A 21,477-nucleotide genomic window follows, 5' to 3' on the forward strand; every position below is an offset into this window, starting at 1 on the left:
ATTTGGTGCTAAAAACTTGGCTAAGTAATGACTCCTTTCCAATTTGGACTATCAATCACTCTAGCAGTGTTCTTTGCTCCTCCTTAACCCCTTGGGCGTGGCCGCGATTCTGCGCCTGTGCGGCACTTTTAATAAGGGGGCGGGTTCATGACGGCCCCCAGCCGTCATTAGCACACACTCACCGCAGTGCATGACGGACGGGGGCCGTCATCAGCATAGAAGGGGTTAAAATATGAAAGGCTCCATCGCTTTAACTCCAATAGAGCTTTGAATTCTTACAATGATTGTACCAAAGACCATGCAGTAGATCAACTTTTTGTTGATTTTTCTGCTGCAAAGAAAGGAAAGGCTGTGCAGGCGATGGCCTTATCGAAGTAGATAGTCCTCTTTATTAAGATCTGGTACGAACTGGCCAAGAAGCAGCCTTATAGCACATTCTACCAGGGCTAAGGACACTGCAACTGCGTTGGAGTTAGGTGTGCCTGTCCTTGATAATCTGTCAAGCTTTAACATGGGCATCGGTGCACTATTGCCTTGTCTACCAGGTTCTGTAGTATGGGATCTCTGTGTATGGTCATAATGTAGTGAATAGTCCCGCTCATGAGCGCGTACGCCGGAGCAATCAAAAATAATCTCTTAAGGCGTCAAAAAATGCAGTCCTGCACAGACACTTAAGAGAGAATTTAAAGACAGATAATGCAGCCTATATCCACAGGCTACACTGTCCAGTACTTCAACTAGGCATTCCACCAAAACCACAAACAGCACAGCCTGCCAAGTTTTCTTCATAGAGAAAAACTTCCCCTTTTACCAACAAAGCCTCTGGAATGAAAGAGAGGAAGGGGAGGACAGACCAGCCCCATAGGCTGCCATTATGTGGCTCAAAAAGGGATACTGTGCCTTTAAGAAAACTTTGTAGAACTTTCTCAGTATCCCAGAATTTCCAGCAGGTCCCATTTACTTTCAGTTCTTTTTGATGGCGTATAACGCTAGACCTGTAGCATTTCGAACATGAACATCTTTCTCCACCGAGGAGGAGGGCGGGCGCTTATGACTATAACAGATACCCTTACTACAGAACTGGAGTTACAGGACAGAAACTACTCCTTCTGTAGTAGGGGATCTCTGTGTATAGTCCTAATCTAGTGAATAGAATGGCAAGCCCATCCCCTCACCAAAGCGGCGGTGGAGAAAAAGTACAACACCACTACTGTGCGAACAGATTTCACAGCGAAGCCTGCCCAACCTGAGCGTCTGCCCTGGCATCATAGTCCAGACAATAATGGTTAGCTAAGGTATGGACCGACTTCCAAGTGGCTGTCCTGTAGATTTCTGAAATGGGAACATTACGTAACAAAGCAGTCGTGGCAGCTTTGCCCCTGGTGGAATGAGCCTTAGGTTTACCCCCTAAGGTCTTATTAGCCTTTTGATACCACAACTGTATACAGGACACGATCCACCTCTAAATGGACTGTTTTGAGGTAGCAAGACCTGTTCTGACTGACCCATAATTGATAAACAATTGGTCTGACCTACGAATATCCTTGGTTTTATCCAGATAAAATTTCAACACTCTCCTGACATCCAGGGAATGTAGAGACCTTTCCGCTGGAGAGGAAGGATTTTGAAAAAGCCTAGGTAAAGTTATGGTCTGGTTAACATGGAAATCAGAAATAACCTTAGGAAGAAATTTAGTGTGAGTACGCATAACAACCTTAGCAGCATGAAATACAGTATAAAGTTCTTGGCAACACAACGCCTGAATTTCACTCACCCTGCGGGCCAATGTAATGGCCACGAGGAACGCCACCTTCCAGGACAGGTGCTGCAACGAAGCCTTATGAATAGGTTCAAAAGGTTCCTTCATCAACCTGGACAGCACCACATTTAATTCCCATGAAGGCGAGGGAAGCCGGACGGGAGGAAACACTTTCTTCAAGCCTTCCAAAAAGTCTTTGATCACAGGGATCTGGAAGAAGGTCTGTGAAAGGCATTTCCTGTAGGCAGTCAGCGCAGCAAGATGAACCTTAATGGAATGAAAATTAAGGCCAGACTGCGCCAAAGGTAAAAGGTACGGAAGGATGACATCTTCCTTACATGTTGTTGGATCATAGTTCTTGGACTTGCACCAGATGCAAAATCTCTTCCACTTGTAAGCATAAGAAGGTCTCTTGGCTTCCTTCAGTATGTACATACAATCTTCAGGGAGAGTCAAATGGCTATATTGCACTATCTCAGGAGCCATGCAGCCAAACTCAAAGACGAGAGATTGGGGTGCACCATCTGCCCCCTGAACTTCGTGAGAATGTCCTGCCGGCACGGCAGCCGAATGTGAGGAAGGAGAGACCGGTGAAGCAGGTCCGTGAACCACCACTGCCATTGCCACTCCAGGGCAATCGGTATCATCCGCGCCCTGGACTGGGCCAGCTTGATGAGCACCGCCGGAATCAGGGGAATGGGTGGAAAAGCGTACAGAAAGCTGTTCGACCAGTTGATCCATAACGCATTCCCCAGCGTTCCCTGCTGGTAGTACCTGGATGCGAAGTCTCTGCATTTGCTGTTTTCGGCAGTAGTTAACAGTCCACGTCTGGAGTGCCCCACCTAGTGAAGACGTCTCCGAGCACTTTGTTGTTTATGACCCATTTGTGGTTTTCCTGGATCAGTCTGCTAAGTGCGTCCACCTTAACATTCTGCACACCTGGTAGATGAGTAGCTATTATCGTCAGTCCTCTGGCAAGAAGCCAGTGCCAGGTCGCCTGTGCCTCCTGCGACAGGGTGTGCGATCTCGAGCCCCCCTGCTTGTTGAGGTAATACATCGTGGTCGTATTGTCAGTCTGTACAAGCAGGGAGTTGGTCTGGAAGGACGGATGAAAAGCCTTCAGTGCCAAGTGAACAGCTCAGAGTTCCAGAAAATTGATGTGATACGTGGACTCCGTCTGGGACCACGTTCCCTGGATCTGTAACTCCCCGGAATGCGCTCCCCAGCTGTGGAGAGGAGCATCCGTCACGATAGCCTGAGTGGGAATGTCCTTGTGGAAGGGAACCCCCTTGAGGAGATTCTCCGCTGAACACCACCATTTCAGAGACAGTAGAGCATGCAGAGACAGTCGTATCTTGTCGTCCCAGTTTCCTCTCCTCTGGTCCCACTGATCCTCCAGACACTCCTGCAGCGGTCTTGTGTGTAGCAGTGCGTGTGGCGTGAGGAAGATACAAGAGGCCATCGACCCCAGTAGAGAAGACACCGTCCTCACTCTCTTAGATGGAGCCGTCATAAGAGCCTGAGCCTTCCGAAGGAGTGATGAACGTCTTTTCTCCGAAGGAGACACGCTTGCTGACAGCGTATTGATGGAGGCTCCCAAGTACTGTAGGCATTGAACCGGAGTCTGGACAGACTTGGACATGTTGATGTGCAACCCCAGCTTGTTCAAGAGAACGGACGTCTTCTGGAAGTGTGCTTGAGCTTCCGAGAAGGAGGATGCCTTGATCAACCAATCGTCCAGGTACGGGTAGACCAACACCTTGTTCTTTCTCAGGTGTGCCGCTACCACTGCCATGCATTTGGAAAAGGTCCTGGGCGCAGACTTCAGCCCGAACGGTAACGCTGTGTATTGATAGTGACTTGGAATCGCAGGAACTCCCGGTCTTTCTGTGCAATGGGCACATGGAAGTATGCATCCTGTAGGTCTTTCGCGCACAGCCAGTCTCCACTTTGCAGTTGAGGGTAAATCTGGTGCAAAGACAGCATGCAAAATTTTTCTCTGCGAATCCACTTGTTTGTTTGCCGCAAATCCAGAATAGGCCTGAACTCGTTCTTGTCCTTTTTGCGGACCAGAAAGAACCGTGAGTATAGGCCTTTTCCCCTTTGAGACAGAGGGACGTCTTCCATCGCCCTTTTCCTTAACAGGGTATTGGCCTCCGCCTGGAGCTGGCGCAGCTGAAACCGCGAGCAAACCTGTGGAATTGCTGGAGGCGGACTGGTGAACCGAAGACTGTATCCATTGCAAACCATATTCAGCACCCACTTGTCCTGAGTAATTTTTCTCCACTCTGCCAGAAAATATTGAACACTTTCCCCCACCGGAGTGGGTAACTGATGGCGGGGAAGTAATCGCTCCGGGCCTAGACCCGGCTGGGCCTTTGGTCGCGGTGGCAGACTGCTGACCACCACTGCCCCTCTGACGTTTCTGGAAGGGCTTCCTCTGGAACTGCTGCGGCTGCTGTCCAGACTGTTGACCTCGCCCTCTGCCCTGCGCCCCGTGAAGGACTGGGCTATTCTAAGGCCCAGCGGTGCCAGAGGACAAAACCTGAAACCTTCGTGGGTTACCTGTTCCGGCGTATAAATCACAGAGACACGGGACACTTTGGCGTCAAAGATCGAGGTTTATTTACTGCAGGGAACACAGAAGTCACAAGAAGTACAACACGTGTAGGTTCTAGGAGACTGCTTCAAATTGCAACGGTAGAACGCTCCTTTTATACAGTTTTTGGTCATAGCACAACATGGCGAACAAAAGGTTACAACTCAGTTCCCACAGTAAACTTCAAAAGGGTTGCTTTCATGTATCCAGAGTCCCGGAACATAATTACAGTAACATCGCCGGTTCCCAACTGTAAAAGTACGTTATCCCACCATTAAGTATATTCCATTCCGGCTGTAAACGAGGTAAGGAAAGGAGGCAGAAACAGGTGCAAGGGAAGACGAAGATAGACAACAGATTGAAAAAGAGTGTAGGGGGCGATATCGGAAACACGATTGCAGGATCAAAGGAGTCATGCCTAATGAATGCACGACTGAAACAATAGACCGGCACGGCAAGATGAGCCTCGAGCGAGGCCATCTGCCTTGGCAGTGTCATCCCCCTCATCATAAAGACACCCTCAAAGGAACACGTGTCTTCCGCAAGAGCTTGGGAATCCCAGGGTCACAAAGCGGACAGTGTCCGTTCGCTGGCTACTTGAGGGCAAGAGATAAAATGGATGCCGTATCTAAAATGGAACCCGTGAGTTCAGATGAAGAAACCCATGAATAGGACGAACGGTTCAGGCCAGTGTAGCGAAAACGCGTACACCCACTAAACTAGTCATTTGCGGTTCATAGATACCAAAACTCGTCCATATTCGAACGAGTCAAAAACACCACTATAATTGTCACGGAACCTCAGACGCTCCTTTTGCACTCATGTAGGCAAGCACTAGTCGATATCAGAATCTATCTCGATATTCATCAAATCATTCAGATGTTGCTGCAACATCATTCTATCCATCAATGCTTCCTTGGTAACATATGGTCGTCTTATACACGTCGTAGCACAGAGGCCACATAAGGCAGGACTACACTGTACGCAAAGACAACACGTGAACAGAAATGCTGCAACAACCCCAATGATCATCAGAATCTTCCAACCCCACGTCGACATCAGGCCCCAAAACCATCCTAGTAGCGTCCAATCACCTACGTCCACGGACTCGGAGATCTTGTGCAACTTCGAGATGGCTTGATAGACAGTTGGAGCGTTATCAGGGATGAAAATGCAGCAACTCGAATGGATCACCTTACATACACCACCTCTATCTGCAAGAACAACGTCTAAAACCATACGGTTTTGCAACGTCATAAGCCTGTCCGCCTGAAGCTCTGCTGTCGGATTACCAAGAGCACTTGCAGTTATATTAGCAGTCGATTCCACTACACGAGTCAACTGTCTCAGGTTCCTACTATTGATCATAGGTCCCCAAAATGGCAGGAAACCCTTAAGGAAGTCTCCTGCTTCTTGACCGGCAGTGTCTTCTTCGCTAATAACGTCTCTCACAACTCTAGTCTTGTGATAATCCGAGCCAACTGTGAAGGTCGGTGGCAGCAAGTTCGCAATATAACAGGTGCCCAAGAAGTCCCGGGGCAACCATGTATATGCGCGGTCGTAACATACAAAGTATGGACCCTTGGCAGTCAAAAGAACAGGGGAAGAGAGCGTTGGTAAAACATATGTTTCAGTGCAAGCACTCCTCCCAAGTTGAGCTCGCGGACTTCGGCCAAGACCCTTCAAGCAGAAATTACCGAGGTGGGGCACGATCCAGATCGGAGACGAGCTTTTAAGCTGTCTATCACCCACTGACATGCTATACTCAGCCTCACTCCGATCCCTGTATGCTCGCACCTCTTCCTCTGGAATAAGCGATGCATCAAAAATATCTCTATCTAAATCAGCAATCGCTTTTGCCAAAGGCTTGTGGTACGGGCCAGGACCATGATCTGCAGTGCGTGGCTCTCGATGGGGGTAGGAATCTAGTGCGCTACGAAACATAGTTTGGAATGCTCGAGCTGACCCCTGGGAGCTGTAAGGAAGAACCAAATACGGAATTCCCCTATCCATGGTATGTGGCATTAAACCACACACCCAACAGTTAGTAGTATTCATCACCAACTGATGTTGATGAAGAAGCTGGACAAAGGAGTTGTTCATGAATTCCGCACGTCTAACCTGTTCGTGTTGGGGTAGAGGATGAAAGGAATGTGGGGAAAAAGTGGGAGTAGATTTTGGTTCGAAAGAAGAAGTCGGTAAAGCAGAAGGCAATAACGACTGTAATCCAAAATAAACTCCACCCACCAGAAGCATGGAAACAGTCAGAAACAACAGGAACACCTGAAACAGAAAGCATTTTGTTCGCACAACCCTATGTAATGTCGATCTTTGAGCTAGCATCTTCTCCACTTCCGACAACTTTGAGAATTCCATCCTCTAAAAACCGTCCGCAACGTTCTTGACGCACTTCGTTCTGAGTAGCGATTATCAATTCCCAGGAGTTCCCAGGAATCGACAAAAGTACCGACCTAGTGTCAGGAACCTGCTAAACAGAAGGAAGTACCCGCACGGCCCTACGGTCAAGCCGGATGTAAGGTTTTCTTTGATCAAACATTCAATTCTAATGCAAATCTCCTAGCTGTGGAAAAACATACGTGGAAAAGAACTCAAGAATTAATAGAGGATGCAATTGTTCATAATGTTCAAAACGGCAGTAAGGCGGTAATATGAATTCAAAAAGAGGGGAAAAACAAAAAAGTGTTTTTATTAGTCTTTGTTGTGAGAACGAAGAAAATATCTGCTTCTTCCAGGACGAGTCTGCTCTTCAAATAATTGTTCAGGTTGCGGAACAGAGTCCTGTCGATCAGATGACAGTTCAAGGCTCGATTTCTCCAATGACAAAGGTTCAACAAATGTATCTGACTGCAATGAAGTGTCTCCTACAGGTTGAGCATCACTAAACGGCACAAATTTTATTGGGGTCTCTGTTTCCGTTGCGGCAATTCCGGTCCTCACCCAAGAATCTGCTGGTAAAGGGATATGTTCTTTTTTGGTATGGGTGGCATGCACCCAGTTCTTCCGGCCTTCCAGACGAACTGCAGTCCTCGATCCATCTGGATAATGCGCAAACTACAACTAAAATGTACTTCAGGTTATTACATCTCTCCATATGGATGAAGTCCAGTTGGATAACCTCAAAGGGACATGTAGGAGGAGCAAAATGGCCAGGTGGAGTGGGGGTGCCCTTGCCGGGATTGTACATCATGCATACCATACAATTCTTAACCACTCTCTCAGCACACTTAGCGATACCATCATTCTAACATACAGGGGACAGCAACTTGCAGATACCTTTCACGCTAATATGTGACAAGCCGTGAGCCATAGTCACAACGGCTAGCACATATGCATCCGGCAACATCCATCTCTGATTTTCCGACAAATCAATCCAACATCCGTGCGCATCTAACTTTCCCATGCTTTCTTTCCACTTAGTCTTTTCAGTTTCGGTAGCCTCATTCTGAATCGCTTTCACGCTCTCAACAATGTCCTCACACATACCATTCTCTGCCGGCCACCTTACTGAACTCGTAAGGTACATTCGGGTTGCAAGGTTCTTAGCTGTCTCCTTAGCAGTCTCATCCGCAAACGCGTTACCACGACCAACATCATCCGTGACCTTTCGATGCGCGCTGCATTTAATAATCGCCACCTGCTTAGGCAATGTAAGTGCATCCAAAAGATCGTTCACGAGCTGCCCGTGTTGGACCTTCGTACCATGTGATGTCATAAATCCTCTTTCTCTCCACAGACTACCAAAGCTATGTGCAACACCAAATGCGTACTGACTGTCAGTAAACACATTCACTCGCTTTCCCTTAGACAAAACACACGCTCTCGTCAACGCAATCAACTCTGCCGCCTGCGCGGAATTCTGACTCAATCTTGCAGTTTCCACAACCGTACTCCATGTCACCACAGCATACGCAGTCGTCACATCACCATTCGGCAACTTAAAACACGAACCATCAACATACAAAGTACCATCGGGATCTGCCAATGGAGTGTTTTTTAGGTCAACACGACCCTTCGTTTCTTCCTCCGTTCGCAAATAACAATCATCTGATTCCATATGAGTTGGCAACAATGTCGCCGGGTTCAGTACATTACAACGCTTTATTTCTATATGACTTGCCAGAAGCGTCAACTCATAACCGGACAACCTTGCGTTTGTCAAGTGTTGAGTTTTTGTACGATTTAAGAGTGTCAACTGCATGCGGAACCATTACCGTAAGCATATTATCCATGACCAATCCTGCAGATTGTCGAATGGACACCGCAGCTGCCGCTGTCGCTCTTAGACAACTCAGCAGCGCTCTAGCTACTGGTCCAAGGTCGAGGAAAAATATGCACAAGGACGCTGCTTACCGCCAAATTGCTGCGTCAAGACACTCAACGCACAACCCTCTCTCTCGTGAACGTATAGTGTAAACGGCTTGCTGTAGTCAGGAGTACCTAACAAAGGAGCCGAACACAACGCATCACGCAATTCAGAAAAACTTTTCTGACACTCTTCAGTCCATGGCAAAGGAGTCGGAACGTCCTTGCACGTGAGGGCTACCAATGGCTTCGCTAGCAATGAAAAATTTGGAATCCATTGCCTGCAGTATGACGTGATACCTAGAAAGGCACGCACATCTCTCTGAGTTGTTGGCACAGTCATTCGAGCGATCGCTGCAATTCTCTCTGGGGTCAACCTTCTTCCCTCCTTTGACAATAAGTGACCCAGATAGGTTACTTCTTGACAACAATATTGCAGCTTAGAAGGTGACACCTTATGATGTAAGCCACAGAGATGCTGTAACAGCGACACTGTAGCAGTTTTGCAAATCTCTTTGGTGTCAGCAGCCACTAACAAGTCATCAACATATTGGATCAAGGCCGCACCAGCCGGTAACACAAACGCATCAAGTTGACTCTTCAGGGCTTGGCTGTAGATCGATGGACTCTCACAATAGCCCTGAGGAGCGCGTTTAAACCTGAAGCTGCGACCACCTAATGAGAAGCCGAATAGATCTCTGCTTTCCTCAGCAATCGGAATGCTAAAGAAAGCATTCTTCAGATCGATCACTGAGAACCAAGAAGCAGAGGCTGGAATCGGAGTCAGTAAAGCCGTAATGTCAGGCACCACAGGAAATTGTGGAATCACAATTTTATTCACCTCCCGTAAATCAATGACAAAACTATACACAGGAGGCTTAGATGGATCAGTTTGTTTCAAAATAGGTAACACAGGACTATTACACACATTTCCCCGAGTTTCCTCGATAACATCTTTCTTGATCAAGTCATAGATGATCGCTAACAACGCTCGTTCACCATCGAGAGAGATACGATACTGGGGAATACGTGGCAATCGTACATTGGATTTCAATTGGACAACATATGGTGATATGTCCAGCAGGCCCACATCATTGGGACCTGTTGCCTACAAAGACTTAGGAAGAGAACTCCATTCCGGTGGGAGCTTATCAGTTGACAAATACATAGGAGAGATCACTCTCTGACTCAATGTAAGCTCCACTCCCGCAGGAGAACAGTACAGGGTCGCATATAACCGCTTCAGCAAATCCAAGCCCAAAAGATTCTCACCACAACCAGTAGTCAAAATCAAAGGAGCTTCCAGCTCACGAGGCCCAATTGTGAGGGGCAAAGGGCTAGAAACCGGATTGCTAACGGGGGCGCCAGAGAATCCAACAGAAACATTCGTTAAGCCAGACAAAGGTGCGCCAGGGAGTTTCGAATGCATGATGGAACTTTTCGCTGCACCAGTGTCCAACAGAAAAGGCTCAACTACGCCCAATGTGGCAACTGCGACGTAAGGCCCTCTCTGATCAACCGGAACTGATACTACTCCCTCTCTATCTGTGGCTGTCCTAGTAATTACCGTCATCAATATTGTGCTCAACGTAACAGTCATCCACATGATACTGTGCAGATCTACCTGACGAGGAACCACGCTGATCAAAGCAATTGTTGGAATCTGATGAAGTATTCGAACGCTCATTCTGATTTTGAGTAACACCACGACCTCTACCACGTGAAGCCTGTTGAGGGCCACTACGACCTCCTCGAGCCGAGCCCCCATTATTTCGGTCGCGCAAAACCGGACAATCAAACTTCAAATGGCCCTCACCTCTACAGTATGCACCTTGATTATAAACCAGCATAGATCTCGGCGTGGAAGAGTCATTACGCCACTGCAACCTAGAAAACTGACTGGGATCTATTTTGCTGCTGAGTCATTCTGATTCGAGCGCGGAGGATACGCTTGCTGTTTCAAAACTTTGGTTTTGAGATCCTTTGTTTTCTTATCCGCACGATCATTTTCCTCCTTCTCCCTATTTTCGTAATATTGAGTCGTGGCTAATATCTGAGCAGAGGTAGAAACAGCCCACGAACTTTCGGAATTTTTCAATTTGTTGCTAAGTTCAGGCAACAAATTCGATACAAATTTATCGACAAACAATCGCGGACCTCCCTCAGTGCTCATATCCGGACCACTGTGATCGATGAATGCCTCCTCAAATCTCGTAAAGAAATCGGAGACACTCTCGTCCTTCTTTTGCTTGCACGCAGACAGTTTATCCCAATTAACTCTCATTGCTTGCATAAGTGTCTTCATAAGTGTAATAATCCTCTGGGGCAAATTCTCAATAAGCTGTTCAGGCTTAGCCCCACCAACTTGTCGCCCGCCGGCCGCAGCAAGAGCAGCCCAATCACCGCCCAACTCGGCTATGTGATTCTCTTGACGGATTTTTGCCCAAATTGGTTGAGGTACTACATTACCGAACAACATATCGATATCGGCAAGGTTCATAATAGTAGCATCCACTAATTGGGATAACTTTATAATAACCAGCCGGATTTTTGCGGGGGTCATGCAAAGTTTGTTTCACCTGCAAAACTTCCGATCGCTTCCATGGGAGATGTATCCAAACTCTCTGGAAGTGTGGCGGAATAATAGGAACGGCATTAGCATCACCTGGCATCCACACTGGGGGAACTTCACGCAAGGGATACTGACCAGGCGTTGCCATCCACTCCTCAGTTTCGTCCTTAAACAGTGCTCGAGGTAGTACGGTAGATCGAAAAGATAGAAGGCGTTCTACAGCACGCCGAACATTACTACCCACAATCATACCACTCAAAAACTGATGCTGGAGTTCAGTCACTTCGGGCGGCACATTGTCTACCTCATCATTAGCCCATACTTCACGTAAGCATTTACACATTTCCTCAAACACGAATCTCTGCGTGGGCTCATTGAATTGAGAAAACGTCTCAAAAATCGTGCGCGGGGTGTTTTTGATAGGATACCTAATCCAATTGCGCGCCATTTTTATTAACGTATCACTCTCCCTACCACCAGGGATTTGACTTTGACGTTGAGGGACATCGGAAACTTCTGACCCAAGGATCGGTCCAAATGGAGAGTAAAGATTAGCAACAACATTAGGTATGCGACTACGAACAGACGGAGAAGAGGAGAGAAGTGCAGGAGCAACAACATGGGGACTAAACACCGGAGCAGTAGAAGCAGTAGGAGTAGCCAAGAGAGCAGAAGTAGCGGGAACAGTAGACTGAGAAGGTATAGGCAGTGGAGCAGTAGGAAGAGGGGCAGGTAAGGGAATAGGAACGACTTGGGGAACAAGAGGATTCGGAAGAACGGGACCAACGGCAGGCTGACCAGCAGCTGCCGGAACGACAGGTTGAGGAACAGGAGGAACCACAGGGGCTGTAGTATCCTGCGCGTATGGAGGTGGTGACTTCAGTAGATAGGACAACAAAGGATCCTCTACCGCTTCCTCTCCCTTCTTATCAGTACTCGACGGTAAAACAGGATAACACTTATCCACTGCCATACGTTGCAGTCTAGCAAAAACTTCCTTTTCCTTCTCTTTGACTCGCTGGAACTACTCTGCATTTTTCATCACCGTAACAATACCTTCCCTCTTATTTTTCTTAAGCTGTTTGATTTCTTTCTGCTTGGCCTCCTTACGCCATAACCGAAAGGAATCCAACATGGCCGGCCTAGATTTCTTTTTGAACAATTTTGCTTCGAGATTATCCAAAATTGTCGAAACTACCATGAGGTGGCCAACTAAGGACACCATCATCTTTAGTATAGCGGATCCAATAATCATTATATGCGATAGGACCCACTCCATGGCGACTATAGAGCTCATAAACTGGAGTTCCAACTGGAGGTATCGGACACGAGTCCTCCAATCGGGAATCCGCACCGCAACATTTAAAGCAACTAAACAAAGTACTACGGCCAGGCATTGTGCACACTAACCGGGTTTACAAACTTCAAGGGTTATCGAATTACGATGTCCTCGCAAAAATGCAAGACCCTCGGTTTTTGGCAATTGCAATCGTCAAATAAAACTCAACAACTAAGAACCAATAACTAAGAACCACAAATGCAATGGAACCATGCAAACAACCAAGTTTCAACAACAACCAAGGACTCTGGGAACGACCCACAAATACTTAACTGAAAGAGCAATGGCGTCACCAGGAAGGCCCGTCTATCGTCTCGCTGTACAAAGGACTACGCCAGGCGCCAGAACAGGTCGACAGTCAGGGCATCAGTCCGTCGCAGCCCTCAGGAGGCGGGGATCTTCGCGGGAAAAGTCTTCGGACCACTTATTTCGACAACAGGATCGATGAAGCGGGGTGCACCTTCCCTCGGAGATTTCACACGAAGTTCCTCACGATCGTCGGGCTTTGGACCGGTACCGCTGATGTCGCCCCACGTGGGCGCCAACTGAAGGACTGGGCTATTCTAAGGCCCAGCGGTGCCAGGGGACAACACCTGAAACCTTCGTGGGTTACCTGTTCCGGCGTACAAATCAGAGACACGGGACACTCCCTTCGGCGTCAAAGATCGAGGTTTATTTACTGCAGGGAACACAGAAGTCACAAGAAGTACAACACGTGTAGGTTCTAGGAGACTGCTTCAAATTGCAACGGTAGATTGCTCCTTTTATACAGTTTTTGGTCATAGCACAACATGGCGAACAAAAGGTTACAACTCAGTTCCCACAGTAAACTTCAAAAGGGTTGCTTTCATGTATCCAGAGTCCCGGAACATAATTACAGTAACATCGCCGGTTCCCAACTGTAAAAGTACGTTATCCCACCATTAAGTATATTCCATTCCGGCTGTAAACGAGTTAAGGAAAGGAGGCAGAAACAGGTGCAAGGGAAGACGAAGATAGACAACAGATTGAAAAAGAGTGTAGGGGGCGATATCGGAAACACGATTGCAGGATCAAAGGAGTCATGCCTAATGAATGCACGACTGAAACAATAGACCGGCACGGCAAGATGAGCCTCGAGCGAGGCCATCTGCCTTGGCAGTGTCATCCCCCTCATCATAAAGACACCCTCAAAGGAACACGTGTCTTTCGCAAGAGCTTGGGAATCCCAGGCTCACGAAGCGGACATTGTCCGTTCGCTGGCTACTTGAGGGCAAGAGACAAAATGGATGCTGTATCTAAAATGGAACCCGTGGGTTCAGATGAAGAAACCCACGAATAGGACGAACGGTTCAGGCCAGTGTAGCGAAAACGCGTTCACCCACTAAACTAGTCATTTGCGGTTCATAGATACCAAAACTCGTCCATATTCGAACGAGTCGAAAACACCACCATAATTGTCACGGAACCTCACCCGTACCGTCTCTGGAACGGGCAGTAGTTCTTCTTCTGGTCCTTGGGCTTCTCCAAGCTCACAGACGTCGTAGTCTCATCCTCCGCTTTCATTCAGGCCATCTCATCGTCGGCATGTTTCCCGAATAGGGTCTTGCCCGAGAAGGGCAGGTTGGCCACCCTCTGCTGGGCTTCAGGCTTCAGTGACGTCAATCTGAGCCAAGCGTGGCGCCTCTGAATAACTCCATGGCAGTACCCGTGGGCTGCCCGGAGCGACGAGTCTGCAGCTGCGCTGATCAGCTGGTTCGACACCAGCAATCCCTCATTCAGGATCTCCATAAAATCCTCCTTCTACCGTGGGAGGAGGTCGTCGAACTGTTGGAGGGACTCCCACGGCGCCAGATCATAGCGCCCCAACAGCGCAGATGCACTGGCAGCCTTCATGGAGGTAGCGGCCGTCCCGCATACCTTCCTGCCCGCTGAGTCCAACCAGCGACTCTCCTTGTCCGGAGGCACATTTGAGGACTGGGTGGTGGCGTGTTGCTTCCTTGCCGCCCTCACAATTACGGAATCCGGAACTGGATCCACTCAGAGGAAAGCCGGGTCCGCATCAGGAGCCTTGTATTTATTTTGCAGCCTGGATGGGGCTGCCTTCGCCACCGCCGGAGTGAGTAAGAGCTCCATGGCAGGTTTCACTAATCCAGGCACAAAGGGCAACAGAGGCCTAGATAGGTGCTTCTTGTGGAGAGTCTCAAATATTACGGAGGTCGTAGGCGTGGGAACAGTCAGTTGGATGCCCAGCTTGCTCGCACCCCTCAACAAGACTTCCTGAAAGGAGACCACGTCGTCCACAGGGGATACCCTCGTCCAAGGGGATTCTCATAGAGTTGGGGAATAGTTCCCTGTGCCCGACGAATCCGTGCTGTACCTAGACCGACCCCTCCTGCGGTGTCGTCTGGATCTCGTCGATGAGCGACAGCGACTCCTGGATCTCCCTCTCCGTCTTGAGCGAGATCTAGGTCTTCTAGGCCTTGGGCGTTCCGCGAGTGCTTGCGGCGGAGCCTGCGGTGGTGGCCTGACCGGGGACCTCGGCCGCGGTGCCCCCTTAGGCGGCGTAGGGAGGTGTCGGTGAGACTGACCTCTGAGCCCGTGGCGGTCCATGTGGAGGAACAGGAGGAGGAGGTGGCGAAGAAGTGCGCGGCGGCGGCTCCTTAGGCAGTGGAGGAGGAGAATTGGGTGACTTCGGCTTGGGGGGCGAGTACACCACAGAGTACACAGAGCCCGGTGACTCCCTCATCTTCTTCCTTGGTGTAGGCGATAGAGAGACTGCGCCCCCTGTCGGTGACCGATGTCTCCATCGTGCCCCGGAGGATCTGGAAGGACTCCTGGCTCAAACGCCTCCTGGAGGATGATCTCTTCCTCTTAGGCGCCGAGCGCCTCTTCGGCGTTAAAGAACTCCTCCTCGATGCCGACTAACGTCGTCTCTGCGTCGACGACCTATGCCTCGACGACTGGCTTCGCCGCCTCGACGCTGATGATCTGCGCCTTGACGTCGAATGTGATGACCTCCTTCTCGACGCCGATCCGATCGTCAAGGGAGAATGGCGGTGTCGCCTCGACGGCGATCTCCGACGCCGTCTAGAATCCTGACGACGTTGACTATGACGACAACGATGATGACTTCTTCGGCGGCGACCTCGACGGCGGCCCTCGATGACTAATGTCGACATCGCCTCGACCCAGAGCCCTGGGGAGACTGGGAGCAGATCGCCATCATGCCTCTCGACGCCGTCGTCGATGTCGACTGAGAACGGCGACGCTTTTTGGCCTTTTTGACGCTGGGGAGCCCCCCAGAGGCCTCCGCATGGGCAGAGGAAGCAGATCCAGCATGCCCAGACCCACCTTGACTCTGCAGCCTTCTTTCTTCCAGTCCTTGGAGCCTGATCTTCTTTCTGTCTCTCAGGGTCTTGGAGGAGAAGGTCTGGCAAATCTCACACTTCTCCGGTACTATGAGAGGCACAGGATACACACAGGGTGTGGGTCCGACTTGGCCTTCTTCCTGGAGCACTCCGGGCATTTATCAAACAATGCTTGCATTTTTGACAAAAAAGAAGTGCTCAGAATACTAGAAAAGGAAGAGGGCACCAAAACACGTCTAGTGTTAACACTCACACACTTTAAAAGTGCAAAATTCTTACAATAAACCCAAAAAAGAGAGAGCTCAATGCTCCAGGGTCCTGCTAGCAGGAGCCGGAAAAAAGAACTGAAAGTAAATAGGACCTGCTGGGCATTTTGGGATACTGAGAAAGTTCTAGAAAGTTTTCTTAAAGGCACGGTATCCCTTTTTGAGCCACATAATGGCAGCCTAAGGGGCTTGTCTGTCCTCCCCTTCCTTTCTATCATTCCAGAGGCTCCGTTGGTAAAAGGGGAAGTTTTTCTCTATGAAGAAAACTTGGCAGGCTGTGCTGTTTGTGGTTTTGGTGGAATGTCTAGTTGAAGTACTGGACAGTGTAGCCTGTGGATATAGGCTGCATTATCTGTCTTTAAATTCTCTCAAGTGTCTGTGCAGGTCTGCATTTTTTGACACCATAAGAGATTATTTTTGTTTGCTCCGGCGTCCATGCTCCTGAGCGGGACTATTCACTAGATTATGACTATACACTGAGATACCCCTACTACAGAACTGGAGTTACAGGACAGAAACTACTCCTTCAGCAGGAAAGGCACTTGTTTGCTTGCATTTGCAAGGCTTTTTAGTCTGGACCCACTCCGCAGACCTTCGTTTGATCTATTGATAGATTTGTCTGACTATGCTCCATCATGTACCCCTCTCTGTAAAGCGCTCTGATATCTGAAAAGATCTTGTCCACGCTATATGAAACTTTCAAAATAAATAAATCTAATATATGGTGAAGAATCTGTGGTTAGGGGTAGCCATCAGAAATACTTGGCTGCAATAATGCTGCTTCTGGTAGACTGCAGATTCCTCACTACCCTCCCGCCTCATTCTTCTGTTACCCCCTGTTAACATCGAAAATTGTCCCAAGTTAACAATCCAAACAATGTAATAGGCAATTGTTTAAGCTCTACTACTGAGGAGCGCAAAAAGAAGACCGGAAACTGAGGTCAATGTGCATGGGAGGCAATTGTGTGCAGCCACCCAGCAGCATGCAGGATCACTGCTACAAAATTAGCCAGAATTTTGCAAGATTAGCCAATGCTAGAAATCTGTAGTTAAAGTATACTTCAGAGAGACCTTTACCGAAGTTAAGTAGCATATTCATTTTGAAATCTCTTAATATATTTACAACGGGCTACTATCATAATTCTGATATCAAGAGTGACTCCAGTGTGGGGAAAAAAAGGCCTGGTCAGCTTTAAAAACATTTTTGGGTAATACCGCTCATCATAGACCTGTTAAGTGTTATCATAATTACCCTCTGTGTATAATCCAAAGAGTTTACTCTCTGTGGCAGATTTCATTAAAAGGCTTTGGAAGTTTTTGGACTCTTAAAAGAACTGTCTTCTCTTTTAACTTTCATAATATAAGCCTATCGGACTGCTCTTTTTCTGATTGTTCAGGTATCTTTGATAACACGTTTGTTTGTTGGCATTACAACAGAGATTTGGGAACGTATTTGTTTGTTAAACCATCTAAAATTCTGAAAACTGCCTTTGATATACATATATGTAGTGGGGAATTATTATTTGACTTTCATTGAAGGCTCCTTTGCCGCAGAACCAGGACTACAAATAACCATTTTGCATGTATAAATATATTTTGTAAAATTTTCCATGCTACCTAGTCCCTAAATGGTGCCAGAATAAACAGTACCGGACTCCTCCACAACTGTGTGCATTGGTAGAAGCTCACTCTTCTTTCATGATTATAGCCTAAACCTATGTTCGAGGCATGTGGGCTGCTGAAATATCTGTGCATAGATCGCCGCTATTTCACCACTACTAAACTCAACCCATTTTTATTTGGATAGGTGTATTGGCAGTATCCCTGATGAGAAAGTAAGAAATACAACAGCTATCAAATACCTGGAATCTACAAGACCTCAGATGTCATTTGTGTGCAGATTTCGACGGGCATTCATTACTGTAACGCACAGACTGTCACCACTACTATTGGGTTAGTGTTTGTTTGCATTCTTGAGTGACAATGATTATATCTGTGTTATTTCCTTTCGATTGTGATGTTTTGCACAAAGGAATGTTTAGCCATGCTAAAAAACAAGCAAAATTGCCATTCAGCAAATTTGCATTGCATACTTAGAGGGTAAACAGAGGGAGCCTTCCAGTCAGCCGTACACAAATATGACAATGATGAATAAATCCTTTCGTAGCATGCCATGTTTGGAGCACAAATGATTGAAGAGAAAGATGAATTGGAAAATCTGCACTTTACAAACTAGAAGGAAAAACTCCAAGCACCAAGCATTTGTCCCCTGGTCCCGTACCTACAGCCACTTATGGCCACCATCTCTACAATACTTACTGCTCCTTTATGTGAGGCTAAAAATGAAACTTGCCGAAGAAGTTGAAATACCTTAAACTTCTGTACTTTAAAATTGCTGACTGTCAATGTAATTTCTGGGAATTGAATGGGCTACTAGTAAAGTAATTTAAAAATTGTGGGCCTCGCTGAAGAATCTGATCTAATGCTCAAGAGTAAAACTAGGGTTTAGCACAAGCCTCCATCAAATGTTTGTCTCGGTTGTTGACCTTTGTGTAGTTCAGTCTGCAGTAACGTGTTAGCTCATGTGTTGTGAAGCTCTTTGGACCTCTCACCACTACTAGCTTCTGCAGTAATCTGTTAGGCCATTTAGCTGTTAGCAAACATCACAAAGCTGCCAACTGCACCTCCTGCTTTCTTAGGGGTTCACTGCTCAATGCAGTACTGAATTCTTCTAAAAGACCAACATGCTGCATGGGTCGGAGTCGTATCTACAGCAACCTTTTGCATGTTGGAAGTGAGGGAGCAACGTAAGTTGAACCACAAAAGGGTGTATTCTGGCAGCTGCAGTAAGTCTGGCCAATCTGCTTTTTTACCAACTATTAAATAATTTTCTCTTTCTGTTTGGATTCTCAATTCCTAGAAATCGTGGGCAAGATGAGACCAGAAACTGTACATACAGCTTTAAAACTAGGGCAGCCAAGAGAAGATATGCACAGGATTATTCTTCATTAGAAATCAGCCACCCACGACTAGTAGCATCAGAACTTGTCACCCCTACATTTCAACTGTGTTCTCATATGAAAGTCTTTATTTTTTTCACCACGTTTTTTTCTTCATTAGGGGTCATGTGACCCATGTTCCATTTAGCCTTCTCTTGGCCCCCAAGATTTGATAGGGCATTTAATCTCTTGACCTGAACACTCATTTGGGGGGACTATTTACTGAATAGGTTGTTGTGTACTACATGCTGTGCAATCCACTTCGATGTAGTGTTGTGTTCAAAATACTGCAGGTTTTTTTGCATCTAAATATTTTTTTCAGCATCTAGTCTGCATGGAATCTGTCATGATGAAGCCTCCTTCAATCTGATACCGTCCCAGGATACAGACCCCACTTTAAGTTATTTTCTTCTGTTAATATGCTCAGGATTGCTCTACTGATGCTCTGCACAGTTTTTGCATAGCCAGACCAAAAACTCGTCATTTCTTAATAAGCTCTTAACTGTGCTATGCAGCGCAATTTGGACATACTTGCTAACATTTTGAACCAAAAAGGTGTTGCATGTTTTTGAGGTCTCAAAAAGGTAATTAACATAATGACATAATTGGTTGGAATTGACTTGCAACCTCTGACCTAGGCTCTAAAGGCAACTTTCACAACAAAGACTATACCTAAATCCTAGATATCTCCACCAAATCCTAGTCCACTCACCTATTTTCACTATTTTACAAGCAGATGCAATTTGCTACAAAATACAGTGACCGCGCTTAGTATGTTCGCTCTCGAACGTACCCAACTATACTAAGAGTACAGAGAAAGGAAACTGCGACTGGAAACGTTCCTGTAACATGAAGTTACTAGTAATGGTTGTGACTGTTTCTTCCAATCCTCCTGTCCCTACCACATCCTCTCTTACTAAGATAATCTACCTAACCAGAACACAGCATCCTCCTACTTTTGGGAAGAATGTGCAGACAAAATTGACACTGTGGTGCTGCACACAAAATAAGATGAGGAATGTAGGTTTGACCGATAACAGTACTATGTAAACTGTACTGAGAATGTGACTCAAAGGCCTAATAACATGACTGAAAACGGATTGCTTCCATCTTATGTTTTCCGTTACTACTGTTCAAAATATGTTTTTGAACTTTTTGGATTTCCATAGATTTATTACTGACATCTCAAGGGCACCTTAACTTGATTACTTACATCTCAGGGGCACCTTAACTTTATCGAAATGAAACCTGCTGACCTATCAGCATATTGGTAAGGTTGATCGAGGGGCAACACTTGCATCGAAAAAAATTGCATCTTAAATAATTAAAATTGTTAAGCAATGCATTTCACAATTTTGGAAAAGGCTGCGGTTTGCTGAGGCATCCAATAAAAAAATCTGACTACTGAACTAGGATCAAGTAGTGCAGACAGCAGGGAGCTTTAGGCATTTCAATGACATTCTTTCAGACTCACCTCAAGGTTAGCAGGCACAAGTCAATTTCATGGTGCAGCAGACACTTCACGATGCCTCCTTGCTTCAGTGTATCCACATTCACCATCTGCCCCCACTTGCTTTAGTCGGTGCCTCCTTCCTCCGCACTGCTGTTAAGGCTGTTCCTGCCCAGTGTTGGTCAGTCCTAGGTTGTCTGTCCTACAATTCCTGTTGGTTTTGTTCCTGTAAGGCCTTAGCAGATCGGTGCCTTTTTCTCCTGTTTTACCACTTCCTGCCAATTGCACCACCCAGGCCCCCCCCCCCCCCAGCACCCCTCCTCCCTCACAGAACCTACTAATGGAAGCTGCTGCATGGCCTGTAGCGGCCACACTCAGCAGACGTGCAGTGGCTGCACTCAGCAGATTTGCCACCATCGCGCCAAAGGCAAGCCCATCTGCGCCTGGACCGCGCCCAGTGCCACTGACACCCACAGGTACTCCACAGGTACTCCGCCGCGGATCTCCGAGCCCTGGAACCCAGATGCTGCAACAACTGCAGCCTCTCATATTCTTGCTTCAGAGGAGTCCCATTCACCTGCGACCTGCCTTTACTAAAACCGGGCCCACGCCCTCCCCGCCGACCGACACCACCCCAGAACCTCTCCGATGCCTCCTGATTAACGCCAGATCGCTCTGTAAACACCCCAACCAATTCTGGAACACTTCACCCTTGCCTCCAACGTAACCTTCATCACAGAGAGATGGCTCAACCCTCCTCTGCCCCGTCATCGCCACCTCGACTTCCAATGGCTAAAAGATGACACACTGGAATCACACC

General features: G+C 47.4%; 1 protein-coding gene across 2 annotated transcripts in view; it reads left to right on the top strand.

Annotated features, from left to right (window-relative positions):
- Positions 1–21,477, top strand: part of LEMD3 (LEM domain containing 3) — a 258,857-nt gene that overhangs the window by 159,900 nt on the left and 77,480 nt on the right. For both annotated transcript variants that reach the window (XM_086919032.1, XM_086919033.1), the window contains exon 6: positions 18,016–18,161. In XM_086919032.1, coding sequence (XP_086775158.1) covers positions 18,016–18,161 — 146 coding nt within the window. The remainder of the gene's footprint in view (positions 1–18,015; positions 18,162–21,477) is intronic.

The sequence above is a fragment of the Lissotriton vulgaris genome, chromosome 1_1 (assembly GCF_964263255.1).
Source record: "Lissotriton vulgaris chromosome 1_1, aLisVul1.2, whole genome shotgun sequence".
Lineage (NCBI taxonomy): Eukaryota > Metazoa > Chordata > Amphibia > Caudata > Salamandridae > Lissotriton > Lissotriton vulgaris.